General features: G+C 36.8%; 1 protein-coding gene across 2 annotated transcripts in view; it reads right to left on the reverse strand.

Annotated features, from left to right (window-relative positions):
- Positions 1 to 15,989, reverse strand: part of PDHX (pyruvate dehydrogenase complex component X) — a 67,393-nt gene that overhangs the window by 43,899 nt on the left and 7,505 nt on the right. For both annotated transcript variants that reach the window (XM_074852574.1, XM_074852575.1), the window contains exons 2-3: positions 13,306 to 13,389; positions 9,651 to 9,751 (exon numbers count right to left, since the gene is read on the reverse strand). In XM_074852574.1, the coding sequence (XP_074708675.1) occupies positions 9,651 to 9,751; positions 13,306 to 13,389 (185 nt within the window). The remainder of the gene's footprint in view (positions 1 to 9,650; positions 9,752 to 13,305; positions 13,390 to 15,989) is intronic.

The following is a 15,989-nucleotide window of genomic DNA, read 5'->3' on the forward strand; positions in this document are numbered from 1 at the left end:
GCTCCTCCTACAGCCTCTGAAATGGTTGCAGAAGTGCAACTCTTCAGGTTCTCCACAGCAGTAACATTTTCAGGGTATCAGGCCAAATGTAAAGACAGGACCACAGTTAGTCAAATACAACTTAGACTGTACCAGCCCAAACGGAGTTGATTTCCTAACAAAGGAAAATGGACGTTATATTTGCACCAGAAACCCATACTGCACATTCATTTGTCTCACATGAAGCTGGTACGTATCTGACATTTTACCCAAGAAAATGCAAATCACTATCATTTGAAAAGCCCAGAGACAGACACACAAAATAAAAATATACATTGTATGAGGCATCACACTCTACCTTAAGTGGGTTTTCTAGGCATTTAAACACTAATAAATAAAACAGAATGCTGTAGAGACTGTACTAGGCAGATGCAAATACTAGAACGTTACTACTCAGATAAAATTGTTGTCTGCACACTGTTAAGTCCACTGAGAGAACGTATCAGATTTCACAGGATTACCCAGCTCCCTCGCTAGAAGGGCCAACAACAGACTTAAGAAGGAATGGCAAAGACAATTTGTTCTCAGTATGTTCTGATAAAACATCTCACATTTACAGTTTTGTCAGTTCACTTCTTTTTCCCCATGACCACTAGGTAAATTCTAGTGTAATACTTCTTTAAGAGTATTTATTACATGAAAAAATTTAAGACTTAGTTCAATATTTCTTGTTCTGAGCTCTTGATACATTCTTCTCCATTAATATTCTGAAAAGCTTAATTTGAGAGAAGCAAATCTGGAGAGTCCATCAAGACTTGATCATATTTTATTTTATTAAGATGACTTTAAAGTACTTGGGGATGACAGAATGCCCAAAGTCCTGAACTGATTTGTCTAAGGTTGAAAGATCCTACCACAGAAAGGCCCATTGATAAACAAAATTGTAAAATTATGTATAATTGCAATGTTACTGCCACTCACAATCAAACACAACAGCAGCCTGAAGCCAGTACAAACAGAATCTACTTAATGTAGTCACCGAAACACAAAAACTAGGACAAACAAAAGAAAACAAAGCTATAAACATACAAAATACTGAAGTTATTCACTCTAAGAATTTTACAGCATTATCATACTTAGCACTGAACAATGTAGTTAGGAAAACTATGTTTATCAGCATAATACTCAGATGTTTTCTCCATACCAATACAGACAGCAAAACAGGTATGTCCAAGTTCAAAATACTCCCCATTAATATGCAGCAGTTAACTTTTTTTCCCCCAAAATAAGAATAAACCAAAATTGTTGGTATGTCTTCTCTTTCCTTCACAAAGGCTTGCACAGACAACAGAGACCCTTATTTACATAAGCAGCCCACATATCATAACTGACTAGACTAAGGAGCACTAGGACATGCTTGTGGTGTCCAGTCCTGACCACAATTTTGGTATCAGAGTGCTTTAATGGTGCTGTGATAACACATGCAGAAATCCAGCAGGGATGGTTAAGCCTTCAGAAACATAACACAACACTTACACTAGTTAGGCTTTGTTTATAACCCAGCACTACACGAGCATTCAAAGCCATCAGTGCTGTCAACTCTCACTCTTCAGAGCAAGCCAACTGTGTTTTTTCCCGTTCACCACTTCAAGACAGTTATGTGGAAACTCCAGCATTCCTTATTTTCCAATGCAAATTTCCAGCCCAGATGATGCAGAGTTTATACTTTTTAAAAGTGTACGCATGTATTTTTTTTTAAAACATGTTTTTAAACACACAGCCTTTGCAGCTCGGAACTAGAGTAGACAGAAAAATTGTTGTTATTTTGCTTAACTTTTCATCTCCTGGATTTTTGAGACACATCTACATTTTCATAATTCACAATACCAGAAAACCTCTCTGCATAAATCTCAATGAACTCCAGAATCTCTTATTTAGAAAGAGCTGAAGTCAGTCGCTTTGCAATACTTCTATTACTGTGTGTATGCGTAGCCAAGAAGAGTCAAAAAGATTCTAACTTTGCTGACAAACCAACAAAGCACAGGTGAGCCATGACAGGGAGAAAAAATTGGAGGAGATTAAGTGCACAGAGGAATAAAGTTCCCTCGGAGCTGTTGCCACTGCAGCAGTGCTTTAGTCACTAACACACATATACCAAAGTAGGTTTATTTCCTACACTGTGAGGAAAGGGGAACAGAACCTAGGATGGCTCACTCTGCAGTGGAAGTTTTATACAAAGTACTTTGAGTTCATACCAAGGCTCATTTAGGTCATGAATGAGAAAATGGTAATGGATATTAAATCCAGTTCTTAACCATTCATCATCTGGTTTTGGTCCAAATTGAGCTAATCAGTATTTTAGGCAAAAAAAGTGTTAATTTCAGAAGCAACTCTACTGAAAGAATAATCACCATTCTGAAATTACCCTTTTAGTACTTTCAGTCATTTAATCTTTTACTGCATTTTACACTGAATCAGATGTGATCATTAATAGACAGAAAAGGAATATATGCACGAGTATCTGTTTTACTGTTAGCCTGTTCTTTCTTAAACCATACATACTTACATTATACAGTCAAAAAACCCAGGAAATGTTACAGAAGTTGAATTAAATTACGCTAAGAAACAAAGTGTTAGTCAGATAGTGTGTTTATTTGACTCAGTTTTCCATATTGAACTCAGTTAAGATGGTGTAGAACTGTAGTTGGCATCAAAGAAAATAACATTGTTGCTTCATTTCTTTTAGGAAGCGAGTAAACTTCAGCCAGATGCTGATTGCTCACACGCATCAAAGATTCTTAATTTCCCATCAACTACAGCACATTTGAAACTTCTGAGTGGCTTTGGAAGGACAGTGTTTTCAATATGCAATGTCTCCCATCCACAAACCTAAGACATCTTAATGTTATAAACCTTACACAAACATCTACTGAACACCCAGTAGAGTGCAGAAATATCCTCAGGATACTGAAGAAAGACTACTAAGCATCATACTAGAGCTAGGAAAAAACAATCAGCTTCCAATCTTACTGCTCCCCTATCATTTCAGTTTCCAAAACATCAGGCTGGTTCTGTACTTTTTAGGAGACTGGAATAAAAGCCTGTTTGTGTATCTATTCTGTACTCTAATATTTAAACTCACCATTTCTAGATTCTAAAAAGAGGGATTAAAAGAATCTATTGGATTTGCATAATACTCTGTCCATGTTACTCCAATAAAGCTGCCTCTCTTCCCTTAATCTGAAAGACAACATAGTTATTTTCAACCTCCTGGCACCTCCTTCTCAGACTCAGCTCTTGGTGTGTGACTGTTATTGGATGACGTTGATATCTTGGCTAAGGCTGAGTGTCACTGCTCCACAACATTGGTGTCATGTAGCTGCTGGAGAGTCTGGTTTTGATCTGTGAAAAAACGTGTCACAACAGCAATAACACAAAGAACTTTTGGAATGCATTTGGAATACGAGGCAGGAAACGGGAAAAACAGAGCTTCTGAAATACTGATGCTACTTGTAGTCATCATGAATTACTATTAAAGAAACTTCAAAAATCAATATTGGACTCTGCTATTCTCTTCTTAATGTCTCTCTGGGAATCATTCTTTAATACTTTAGACAGAGACAATCCCCGTATCTCCCCTTCACATAATCTAACAAAGCAGTATCTGTAAATGCCAAATAGGTACTTCATATTTAAAAAAAATGAAGAGGTTGCCCAATTTTTTGTCAAGGCTATTAGATGCGAAATAATTTTCAGAAACATGTAAAATTGAAGAGGAGAGAATTAAAAATAGTGAAAGCATTAAAAATACATCTGATGTCAGATTTTGTCCTGGGATATAACAGATTTGCTGAAACTTACTGGATGTGTTGCTCCACAGCTGAACACAAAAACTGAACATCTGGGAAAAATTACTATTTAATGATGTAAATTAAAAGAAGGAAAAGATTTACAAAACTTATTTGCTTATATAAACTTGTGTTTAAAATGCAAGTTATCCTGTAGAAATTAAACACCAATGACAATTTCTTGTAAGTCCTGATAGACTTCCCTTGCAGCTGAGTTGCATTTTACATCATCTCTCCTCCCCACCCAGTCCCCCACCTATTCTGATGCTTTCATTTTTGCAAAGGATGTTCCCTTTGCTTATACAAAAAAGGAAGACACTAAACAGACAATCACTTCTTAAACGCTGCCACACAGGAAACTACTCTCCCTTTTTTTGCAAAGGAAAACTGCAAATACATGCTGTTCTAAGAAAATGCAACTGTAGCAGAGATGCAACCTAATATACCAACCCAAATAGCTTTTGCAATAGCAGCAGAAACATGCGTAGGGTAGAATTTTCTCTTGCATGCGGAGGGATCCAGGAACTAGTTTGTAGCTACGCCCATTCTGTTGATTCTCAAGTAGCTAGATGGCAACTAATACCAGTATGCTTGTATCTAATTATGCAGTCTTCACCTGCTGTGTAGATCCTCCCTAGATGGGACCTCCCTGACCTAAAAGATTGCCTTCAACAGCATTTTCTTTCAGAGTGCAATCTTAGTTCTTGAAGCCTGTAGGACTGTTAGTACAATAACACTGGTTTAGTTAAGCAGGAAAGGCTCTAAGATTACAAAGAATTACTAGCTAAACATGAGTCAATATAGACATTGCTGCAAAAAAGGAAGGGTGAGAGAAGCATAGCATATTTCGTTTGGGAAATGTTTCATTAAATACTCGAGAAGTATTTCACTCTATAAAGTCCTGATGAGGCTTTAAATGGAATATTTAAGCCAGTTTAGAGCACCACACTTCCAAGACAAGTTATTAAAGAGAGCTTGAAGCACTATAACAGAACAATAGAGAATTCTGAAAACAATCCTTTGGAAGTTGAAGGACTCAATCTTTTTCATATTTGCAAAAGAGAATACCTTGGAGAGAGATGTTAAGAGTCTTCCAGTACATAAACTACTGTGATAAATGGAATAGATACCACCTGCATTTTGTGGCCACTGCGTCAAGAAAATAAGAAAACCACTTTACTTTTTACAATGATTTACTTTTGATGGCTGAGAAAATACTTTTTCCGAAATGCAAAACCAGAATGGTGTCATAGCATGTAGAGTCTCTGTCAGCAAACAGTCGAGGTAAATTTGAGCTGCTATGGGTACAGGAGGCCACAGTAATTAATGACTTGTCCTTTTCCAACCTACTTATCTATAGCTCTTTGACTGCACGTTACACTGCCAAATGTCACCCCTTTTTATCCATTCTGATCACATTCTCATCATCTCTATTCTCTTCCAGGTTTTTGCAGTTAACTAATTAAGTCAATATCCATCCTTTTTAGAACTACAAATAGAGTGAAGTGTTAAGACCAAAAAATGCAGTATCTTCCAGGGAAATTTTACTAGCGACATTTGTGGTCACAACAAATTTTCGTAACTACTGCCTTCAGAAACAGAGTAAGGCTTCTGTGGAAAGCCAGCCCCCCAGGTTTTAATTCTTCTTCCTACTTTCTACATAATCTGATTGTGAAATGTTTGTATTAAACACAGTGAAACAATAGAACATAGCAAACATCAAGGAAACAGACATTTAAATTTCACGCCTGTTTCATTTTTCAGACAATAAATCCTTTTCAATTTTGACTGAATGCCACTAAGCTTTAAATAATCTCATTATTAACAAGTTCATCTATATAAAGCAACATTTGCAGGGCAGCATCTGATATGCTTTGTTTAGTGTGGAACTACAAAAACAGTTGCATTTTTTAGATAAAGTCCAACAGCTCCATGGAGCTAAAATAAGTATTCATGCTCAGAAGCATGACTGAAATAGTGGATATCATATTCACAAAGGGATTTAGAGTACTGGGCAGAGTTAGGAAAGTTTCAGACTTCTTAATATTTATTGATCAAAAGATATGATCACATGGAGCTAAAATGGATAGAGAACAACTGTTTTTTCCAGAAGAGGTATTGATAGTTGAAATCTTTATTTAAGTTTCAAAATACAATCACTTTATTCTTACACAACTTTGCATACTAAAACTAGAAATACTTTTAACTTCATTTCATCCTAAACACAGTGGAATTTTTATTATTTCTTCCTGCATGTCAGATGCACTGCAGTCTACAAACTACTTCTAATCTGATATTTGACCGCTGCATGTTAGGAAGAGGAAAGATTCTATAGCTTAAAAGGAATCTCACATTTAATGTTGAAATCATATTTTCCAGTTATCAACAGGTTCTGAAAACACTAACAAAATTGGTATGCAGATTATGAGCTAATAACCCTTTAAACAGATCATCCAAACCAAAAATAACCATTTTAAGAGTTCATATTACCAGTTTAAAATGGCAAAAATATTTCTACCATAGACCATAAAGGATCTCAGTGAAAAGTCAACAAAGTGTCTCCCCAGGTCATGTTAGTGAGCACTCAGTTAATAAAAACCTATATAGTAAATTACATTTTATTGACAGCCTCATAAAACTTACTTTTGTCCATTAAAGTTTCATATTAAAGGCTGGATCTCTCAGATGGCTCTTACTGTTGATGCAAGAGGGGTTTCTTTTTTTTTTGTTCTGTTTTGGGGGGTGGTGGTGGTTGTAGTTTGTTTCTTTTTTTTTTTCCTCCCCTTCTTTCTATCACAAAAAGGATTTCGTTCAATACAGCTTTTCACTGGGGTTTGGATCTGTTCTAGTGGAGAATTCTGTAACTGCAGTATGTTCACTCTAAACCACCACCACCTCTGTTCAGCCAAGAATTTTCCCTTTCAAGTTCATTCCACTCATCTTGTTACATTTTACTTCTCAATCTCTACATTTTTTCCACTCCCTTCTCTCCTAACATACCAATTTGAACTAAACATTTTGACAAAGGGTTTCATAATCTATTACACATATAGCAAAATAATTTCTCATAATTTTTTATTTTATTCAAAGTTCTTCCAATTCATCCCGTTGTTTAATTATTCTGGAGGGAGGGAAGAAACAGCTGCAATACTCCACCAGAATGGAAATGAGACTGTGCTGAAATTTTCAAGAAGTGAGGCATTTGGGAGAGAAAAGCATAAGGAATGAAGAAACAAAATTTTAGTCCTCCCAAGCAAACCACAAGGATGGAGTCTTGTGAGGGTTAGGAACACAGACTATAATTTACGTAAGTTCTTTTCTTTCAAATGAGGCATAGACCAGCCTATAAGCACCATGAAAATTTGGAAGATGTCATTTGCAACAAAAAGTTATTACAGCTTTATGAATGGTTTCCACACACAAGAACAGTAAAAGATCATTATTGTATTGCTGGAAAGTCAAACATTCAATCAGTACAAGTTCTGTATAGGCATCATTTAGTCTCATGCTCACTTGTATTTCTTCCATTTTCTATGAAGCTGTATCAAGATTGTACAAAGAGATGGAGTTTCGTCTCTAGGACATTTCTGCTTCATCATTTTTTGCAGCCTTTCATTTATGGTTGGTTTTTTTTTTTAATGATAGAAAAGATATATAAGGAATGAGGCAAAGAACTGAAAGGAAAATATCATCAAAGACAACTGAATCTTGTCCAGGAAAACTGAAATCTAGTCCTTTCTATTACCGAGTTCCCACACAATATAGGCCAAGGCATTTAAAACCAGACTTTTCATATGAACATTAATGGCACATTCTTTTCCCTTGAATGCAGGAGTTGAAACTCTTAGGTACAAGTTGAAGTATGAAAACTTGCAGCTGAAGCTGCAACAGAATTTAAATAGAAAGCCCAACTAAGAAAAAAGCACTCTTTGTTCACTGTAAGGTGGTAAAAGCGTGGCACCACACAGCTGCACAGTCATGCATCCCCCTCTGCACCAAATCATGCTGGACTGCACCTAAGCAAAGGCAAATATCCATGCCTAGTGCACGGTGCTCATTTCACGCCAGGTTCAACAGCACTTTGTAGATGCAATGGGTTGGCCAAGCATGCAAGGGTAAGGAGCCAGAGAAAGGCAAATACCACGGTGCTGGAAACCTGAGTTATTAAGTAACGCTTCAAGACACAAAGGATCCTTTGACAGAAAGAATACAAGCTACATTAATAGCCCTGGAATAACCAAATCTGACATACTGTGTACCAAGACAGCCAAAGTGTCTGTTAAACGCTCTAGGAGTTAAAACAAAATAACAGGATTAATACTCATTTTAACACGTCTGCCACCAAAAAAAGCTAAGCTGCACAGTGGTTCAAGTAGATTTCTTCAGTATTCTACGGTTCGAACATTACTAAGTGTTTCATAACTTTTCTTGGGGACACCAGCTCACAGGTAGGATGTTTAAGTGTGGTAAGACACACTTTATATATCAGTATAAGCATTAAATGTGAGAAATACTATGCTGCAGAACCTTGTTTCCCCATTTAGCTGCCTATAACTAGATTTTCTACAATTTTAATTGAACAAGTTGTTTCATCTTAACCAAACTGCTAATACATTGCAAATTCATATTTAAGATTATCCATGTTTATCTACCCAATTTTTAAAAGGGAAAAAGAAATGATACCAGTGTTCTTGTTGGAAGTGTTTTTAGAAAAGAGTGGTGAACACTGAAAGGGAGGGAAAAACCTTTCCCCTTCCTTACACATAATAACAACTCTCATTCCCCACCCTAAAGATAAGAAAGTCTAAAATACATTTCCCATTATACATATTCAGCGGACAAGAAAAATCTTGTCTTCCTTAATTTTTAAGCATCAAATGTGAGCTTTCAGAAAATGTCATTTTTACGCAGAAGCAGCAACAGAAGGCCTCAGAATTACAGCCCCACCCTTCTAATTTCTGGTAAGAATTAACATCAGGTCATCTTGAAATAGCAAACAATTTTCAAAAACATTAGAAAAGAGGAGAAGAAAGGAAAAGATACAGAATTTGACTTGTCTTTTTAGAATACAGTAAGTAAAGAACAGCACAGGACTTGCACGCAGACCTTAAGCAATGCAGGGTTAGAACTAAGTCCTTCATCCTCATCTCTGTAGTCCAGTTGTTATTGCTTCCATCTTGGTACAGAACAGGATTTAAAGCCAAACATAAACAAGGAACCCAAACAAACTGAGCATTCTCTCTGTTATACATGCACATACAAACAAATACTCCAAAATGATGCTCAGAGATGATGCTTCCTCCCAGTTCTCATTCTTTATATTAAGCCTAATCAATCTAATTTTAAGAATACAGGAAATTAATAATTCTAAGAACTGTCCTCTGGGTCAGCCCATTTTGTATGATGTTCCATCTTCAACGGCCAGCACAAGATATTCTAGCACGGAGATCACATTTCCTGGGTAAAGTACAATCCAAAATTCCATATTTCAACTAACTGATTGTAACTTGTTTTTCTATAACTCAGAGTTAAGAAATGTCACAAACTGCAAAATTTCATGGACGTAATTCATAAGGCACAAAACATACAAAACAACATAATTCAACCAGGTGAACAGAAAATCCATTAAACATATATAGAATCATGTACCATGTACCAGTAGTCGGGTACACAGAGAAATTATTTCTCACTAGGAATGCAAATGAGTGCATTATTCTGAAACCTGAGCAGAAGGAAATTTAGATATCTAAACTAGTTTTGAGGCAATATGCTAAACGACAGCCTGAAGTTACATCATCCTATGCAGAAAGGCAGAATCCCTACCAGTATTTTAGCCAATATGCCATCATCACTTGATTCCATGGTAATCACCGCTTTGTCCGTTTCGATTTCACACAACGCATCTCCAGCATTCACTGTTTCACCTGCAAAATACAACAGAACTTCAGAATACTTAGCCTAAACTTCCTTTCAGATCTATTTAACCATGCAATAACTAGAGCATAAATAGTTTATAACAGAAGTCAAAATGCCAAGCTCTATACCGGTGTTAAAATTCCATTGGATCATTAATTCAAGCAGCCCATATACCAGATCATTAGACAACTACTTCATAGATGTTAAGAAATCAAATTGTTGGGCAAATTCTGTAACCAACAGCGACAAAATAGGCAAGCAGAAAGGGGCTTAACTCCGTATCTTAATTATTCTCTTCTCCCAACCTGCAATCAGACTATAAGCATTCTGCACCATTAGAAAGCTCAGCCCTAAGCAACCTACGGCAGGAACTCCAACAGGGCAAGCTCGCCAAAGCAAGTATCTCCATCCACGTGTTTGTCATATTGACATATCTCTTAACTCGTGTACGTGAGGCTCTTCACAGAAAGCTAAGGATTCCCTCGCACAGGGAAGGAAAGAGGAAAAGTCTTCAGAGAACTGGGCAAACCACTTTTCCTCTACTTTTCATTTTCCTTTCACTGCTGCAGCCAAGAACTGGTCATAAGTTTGGAAGGCAATTGATTGAATGCCATTTTAAGAAGAATATTTCATAGCAGCATTCAAAAATCTCATGTGTTTCAGTATCAAAGTGCAGCAGAAAGGATCATAGTTATTTTCATTAGATTGCAAAATTTGTGAGAGCTCCTAATCAATGCCCACTTTGATGTCAACCAGCTTTCCCAATAGACAGGATTGGAAAGAACACTTTTACAGAGCATATCTCTCTCTTACGCTCAACAGAAGTTGCCTGAATGGCAACTCTCCTAGAGTTCATTTCATAATGCTCCTGAAAAATCTTGGGTAGCGTTTCTTTGGGTTTTTTTAAATGATTAAGTTCTTATAGCTAGGCTGAATGATTAGGACCTCTACTGAAGCTGAGTTTCCCTCTAGGAGATCAGATCCAGTTGGCATTCAACAGCCTACAGCGCTCTGTTCAATCCCTGACAGACAAGTATCCAAATCACAAGACACAAACTGCATTCCTTGATGAACTCTTTGCAAATCAAATCAAAGCTGACTGAGCACAGAGACTGAAGTCCCTGGAGGCAACGTCTCAGAAGGCGGCAGAGTTACACCGCACAAAGAAATTGCTAGCACTGTTGCCTATTCTGTTTCCTGCCCACAATAAGAAAAGGATTTTGGTCTCCTGGGCTGTCAATCTATCATCTTTCATCAACATTACATTCATACATAATAAGTACAAGTTTTTAGAAACAGAGTTTTATTTTTATGAGAACAACTTTATTAGCCGCAGGAATCAGTATGACACTGAATTAACAATGAGACAGAAATAGTAAAGCTGTCAGTTAAATTCAGCATTTCTCCTTCTGCAGTGCTGAAGTCATCCATTCATCCTGTGAAACCATAAAATCAAAACATTTGATATTTACACAAAGAGCAGAAAAATTATCAAAAGAGTATTCTACTGACCCCTGCTGGTCATACAGTGGGAAAAACATCTCAAATGCAATCATCAGCTTTCTTCTTTCAATTGCTTTAAAAATATTTATTTTCTTGGATATGAGATTATCAAACATTTATATTCAGCAATGCCACTACATTTAGATGGCCAACTCATTGGAGGATTATGTAGTTATGAGCATTCCTTGCAGACAGAAAGAGTATAAGCATTAAATCACTTCGCTTTTTTCTTCAAAATTTATCTTCACTTTTCTTAATGTTGTCATTATGTTTATTTTCCAGACTGTCAAAGGAAAAAAAATACTCATAGGAACTAATTATGGTCTCAGATGTACGAAATAACACAATATACTGTATTCAGTTTTGATTGTTTCTAAATAGAAAGTAGAGCAATAAAAATCCTAAAATAGTTTTCTCTCAAAGTCCAACCATCAATTAAGATTTGATTTTAATTTAATTAGAAGAGGTGTGGAGCTTTTTTTTCCTTCAGTGTTGGGGTGGAAGAGTAGTGGAAAGATTGAAAAAAAAACGTTGTATAGCTGTTGTGTCCTAAGACCTTTTTCTGAGGAAAACTCATTCATTTGTGTTGTGGAGCAAACTGGAATATACTTCAACTCCTAGCATGCTCTCTTCTTTGTTTTCTCTAGCCATTTTGAATGCCATATTTATTGTAAAACATACTACTGTTGATTTTTAATGTCTTACAGTTATTGACAACCAATGACTAGAAAAAGGACTTTGGATCATTCCTTTCTGCATAATCTTGGACTTGATACTTCACTAACTGAAGCTTCAAGCACACTGGTGCAATTTACTTTTTACAGACATGGATTGTCACATTGTTCCGAGTAAATTCTGCAGAAATTCTTACTAAAAGTATTACAAGCAAAAGGTCATGTCCACTACTAGAGCAACAAGCTGCCTTCTGGCCACCTCTCAAAACATATTCAAAATGTATAAAAGCAAAGTGCTCCAGTAACAATGATGGAGGTTGGTAAGCCAAAGGAAAAGGCTTATCTAGGCAGAATAGACAACACACACGTTTAGCTCACCATATTGTGTCTGTCAAAAATAATATGCTTTAAGAATTTTCTTTTCTCCAAATGTGTTAATCTCTTCAGGAAATTTAAAAATGTCTGAGAACAAGATATACCCCTACAATCATCTAGAACTCTGCAATGCATCCTATACCAGTGGACAACTGCTACAAAACTACAGTCAAAATCCAGTTTTAATATCAAATTGGAGAGGGGAAATGGTAGGAGGAGAGTGGAGAAAGGTGTCCTGACAGAACAGGGACTGCCCATTCTTCTGCAGATCATTTTGCATTTACATACAACCTATGTGAAAACAAAGCATACATTCAAACTATTTATCTAGCTGCTCCAACATATTTTAACAGAAGTACATTTCAGTTGTCAGAGAACCTAAGATAACCAAGGTTGTTATTTTTAGAGGAATAGTTTTGCATTTTTAGAGGAATAGTTTTGCATTTTTAGAGGAATAGTTTGGGTTTTTGTTTGGGTTGTGGGTTGGTGGTTTGTTTTTTTCGAAAGAGATTTCCCCATTTGGAATTTGGGTTATGAAAGTAATTTAAATTTTTCTATCAGTTTTAATTGTAGACTATAATTTAGATATTAAAAAAGCCCTGAATACCAACTATAAAAATGCCGTATCTTTCATGTTATTTCATAATGCAGTGAAGTAATGAAACAGAGACCCTCCCCAAAGTCAAAGGCTCTCAAGGCTTCCAAAGTTGCTGATTAGCACAACAACACTGGGAATTAAAAACAACACACACACTCACACCCTGCAAGAGCCTTATGGAAATTTTTCAAAAATATGATCAATGCAACCTTTTGGAAGACAACTAAAGGAAAAATGTTTCCAGAACCAACAATTTCAAAGCAGGTATTGTCCAAGAAGACAACATCCATATACCAAACATTTTGCTTCAAAATATTAAGGTACAACCAGAAAGAATGATCTTATTCTTACAGGATAGATTTATATAACTGAAGAATTACAACAAATGTGGCCATAGAAAATGCTATCTTACCTTCCTTTTTTAACCATTTTACAATGTTTCCTTCTTCCATTGTAGGAGAAAGTGCAGGCATGAGCACTTTAATACCAGGCGTACCTGTAAAACAAGCACATGATTATCTAGACTAAACACTTTTTCAGTATAATTATTTCCGCAGTTAACTGCTTAACACAAACTGTCTGAAAGACAGTTGAACAAAAGGTTCACTATGATGCTCTTTTTTTAAGCTTACATACCAACATGCACTCCGAAGAGCACCAAGAAAAACAAGGCACTAAGTGCAGAATCTATGTTTCACAGAGAACAAGGGCCAACTTGAGTATGAAGTCATAAATAATACAAAGTATTATGCAAATTAAACTCTGTCTTAAGTAAAAATATTATCTAGAAACCTTGGATATGATTAAAACAACTTTAGATACTCATGCTGCTTCATCTTTCAGTCAATTTTTAATAGAAACTTTCTTCACAACCAAGTCTTACTGCATTATTAAAAATACACAAACTAGTAGTTCAAGTGCCCCTCAGTTCAGCCTGACCTACTGAACAATCCTACAGTGGATGCAAGTGAAACAGGGTTATATAACTTTTGTCCAAAAGAAATGTAGACAGAAAAAAAAAAAAAAATCTACAGTTTGTTTAGAGCTCCAACTACACACAAGCTGTCATGTGTAGAATGAAAAAGCAGCTATAAAATAGGAACAGACATTAGAAAAAAAAAATCAGTAGCTAGCATGAAGCTGTGATTATTTTTTTTTATTCACCCCTCACCCCCAAAATGCCATAAATTTCAAAGTTGACCCAGCTAATACCCCCTGCCTCTTGTGTATCAGGGGAGTATGTATTAAACCAAACCACATTTCCATTTTGGGGGGCTTTCCACTCATGGCCCTGCATCTGTTTAGTTCTGCCTCTGCCAAGGTCTCTTTGAGCAAAACCTTGGTTAAAATGCTGTGCCACAGTCTTCCATTGACTCCAGGACAGAAGTGAATGAGATAAATCTCCAAGACTTCTCCTCTCATTTCCTGCTTGCTTGGCAGGAAAGGAAGTCTGAACATAAGATTTGTCAGATAGAAGCAAGCCCAGAGGAGAGAACACACACACAGACACATGCATGCACACACATCTCCCTCCTCAAGAGGCCAAAACTGCTGCAATCACAAGAAATTGGGGGAGAGGTATTGATATGTTCCCTGCTGATGAACCATGACTTACTACAGAGGATAGCATAACTCCACTCACAAAATCCTCTTCCTAGTTATGCAGAAAAATTTCCTCACAAAATTTTTCTTCCTAGTTATGCAGTATGTCAGCAGTATGGTTCTGAATGCTTGACCAGAGCACCAGCCAGGCAGGCATCCTCTCTTCTGTCTCAGACTACTTATCCATCCTCAGGCTTCTAGTCATGGGCATGCAAGTGTGGGGACAGAGTGGGGAGTAACTGTGCAGAACAAATCTAGCCAATTGTTAGGATCCTTTCTGACCCTTAACCAAAGGCTCGATGGTTGTAACTTGAATATGACCTCTGTCTTAATGCTGAACTGCAATATTCAGAGCACACCAAGGCAAAGCATGTAATCCCATTCCCCCAAAGTTCAAACATGAAAAAAAAGAAATGGGCATTCAGAGTCCTGAATTTCTAAACCAGAAGTTTTGTTGGTCTTAGGATGCAGTGTTTGTGGTGGATTTTGCTATCTCCTTCCCTCCTCCTCTTTGCCACAGGCTGTGGATTTTTTTCCAGACGACAGATTAAAGCTTATCTTTTAAATTAATAAAGCCCCCCTGATCCTAGTACTCCGGACACTTATGATCCACCTCTTTCACTGATAACCTTTTCCAATCCTTATTTATCCTTTCTGCTAGGAAACTATCTACTTCACAGACTGACATTGCCTAATTTCCAGTTTCAGTAATTGGATCTTATGTCTCTGTTAAAAAGCTTGAAAGATTTCTCATTACAGAGATCCTTCTAATGGGGGTCTATATACAGAGACCAGATAAATTCTTAGCCTTTTCTTTCCTTTCACAAGCCAAATAAAAAGATCTGAAAAGTCCAATGTATTTAAGCAACCCAACACCACGACCTCTCTTGGCCCTGCAACACCACCTACTAGACACAGCTAGCTAGCAGACGGCTTCAGCCTCCCACTGACTGCTTTGTAAACCCCGACACAGGGAGAAGCGTCACTGCGCAGCAGCAAGCTGTGTGCCATGTAACCGGGCTTCTTCGAGGACAGGGCTCATGATACAGCACATTCCTGGGCTTCGTAGCACACTACACCTCTTGTCATTTGATCCAGTAGTAGTATTCTGACATACAGCTGCTATCTCTCTGAACTTACAAGGATAGTTATGAGGCCAAATAAATATATTTTTAGATAACAGTTTGTAAGAGTTTTCCAGTACTTGACTGATTTTTGAGGCTCTTTCTCAAACAATTATATCTGAATCTATATTCAGTTAGAGAGGGAAATAGTCACATAGAAAGTACATTGCAAGAATCGATTCTGCTTCATATTCCCTTTTTTCTAATACCCAGCATTAAGGCTTACTATTGTTCCACAGGAAACACCACCACACTCCTTCCAGTTGCTGATTTGCTCAGAGTAAGCTTAAACAGCTTTAAAAAAAATAAAAAATAATCCTTTCTTTTTTCCCTCTCATTATCTGGAAGAAAAAGGACAATGAAAAAAACT

The sequence above is a fragment of the Strix uralensis genome, chromosome 29 (genome assembly GCF_047716275.1).
Source record: "Strix uralensis isolate ZFMK-TIS-50842 chromosome 29, bStrUra1, whole genome shotgun sequence".
In the NCBI taxonomy this organism is placed as follows: Eukaryota; Metazoa; Chordata; class Aves; order Strigiformes; family Strigidae; genus Strix; species Strix uralensis.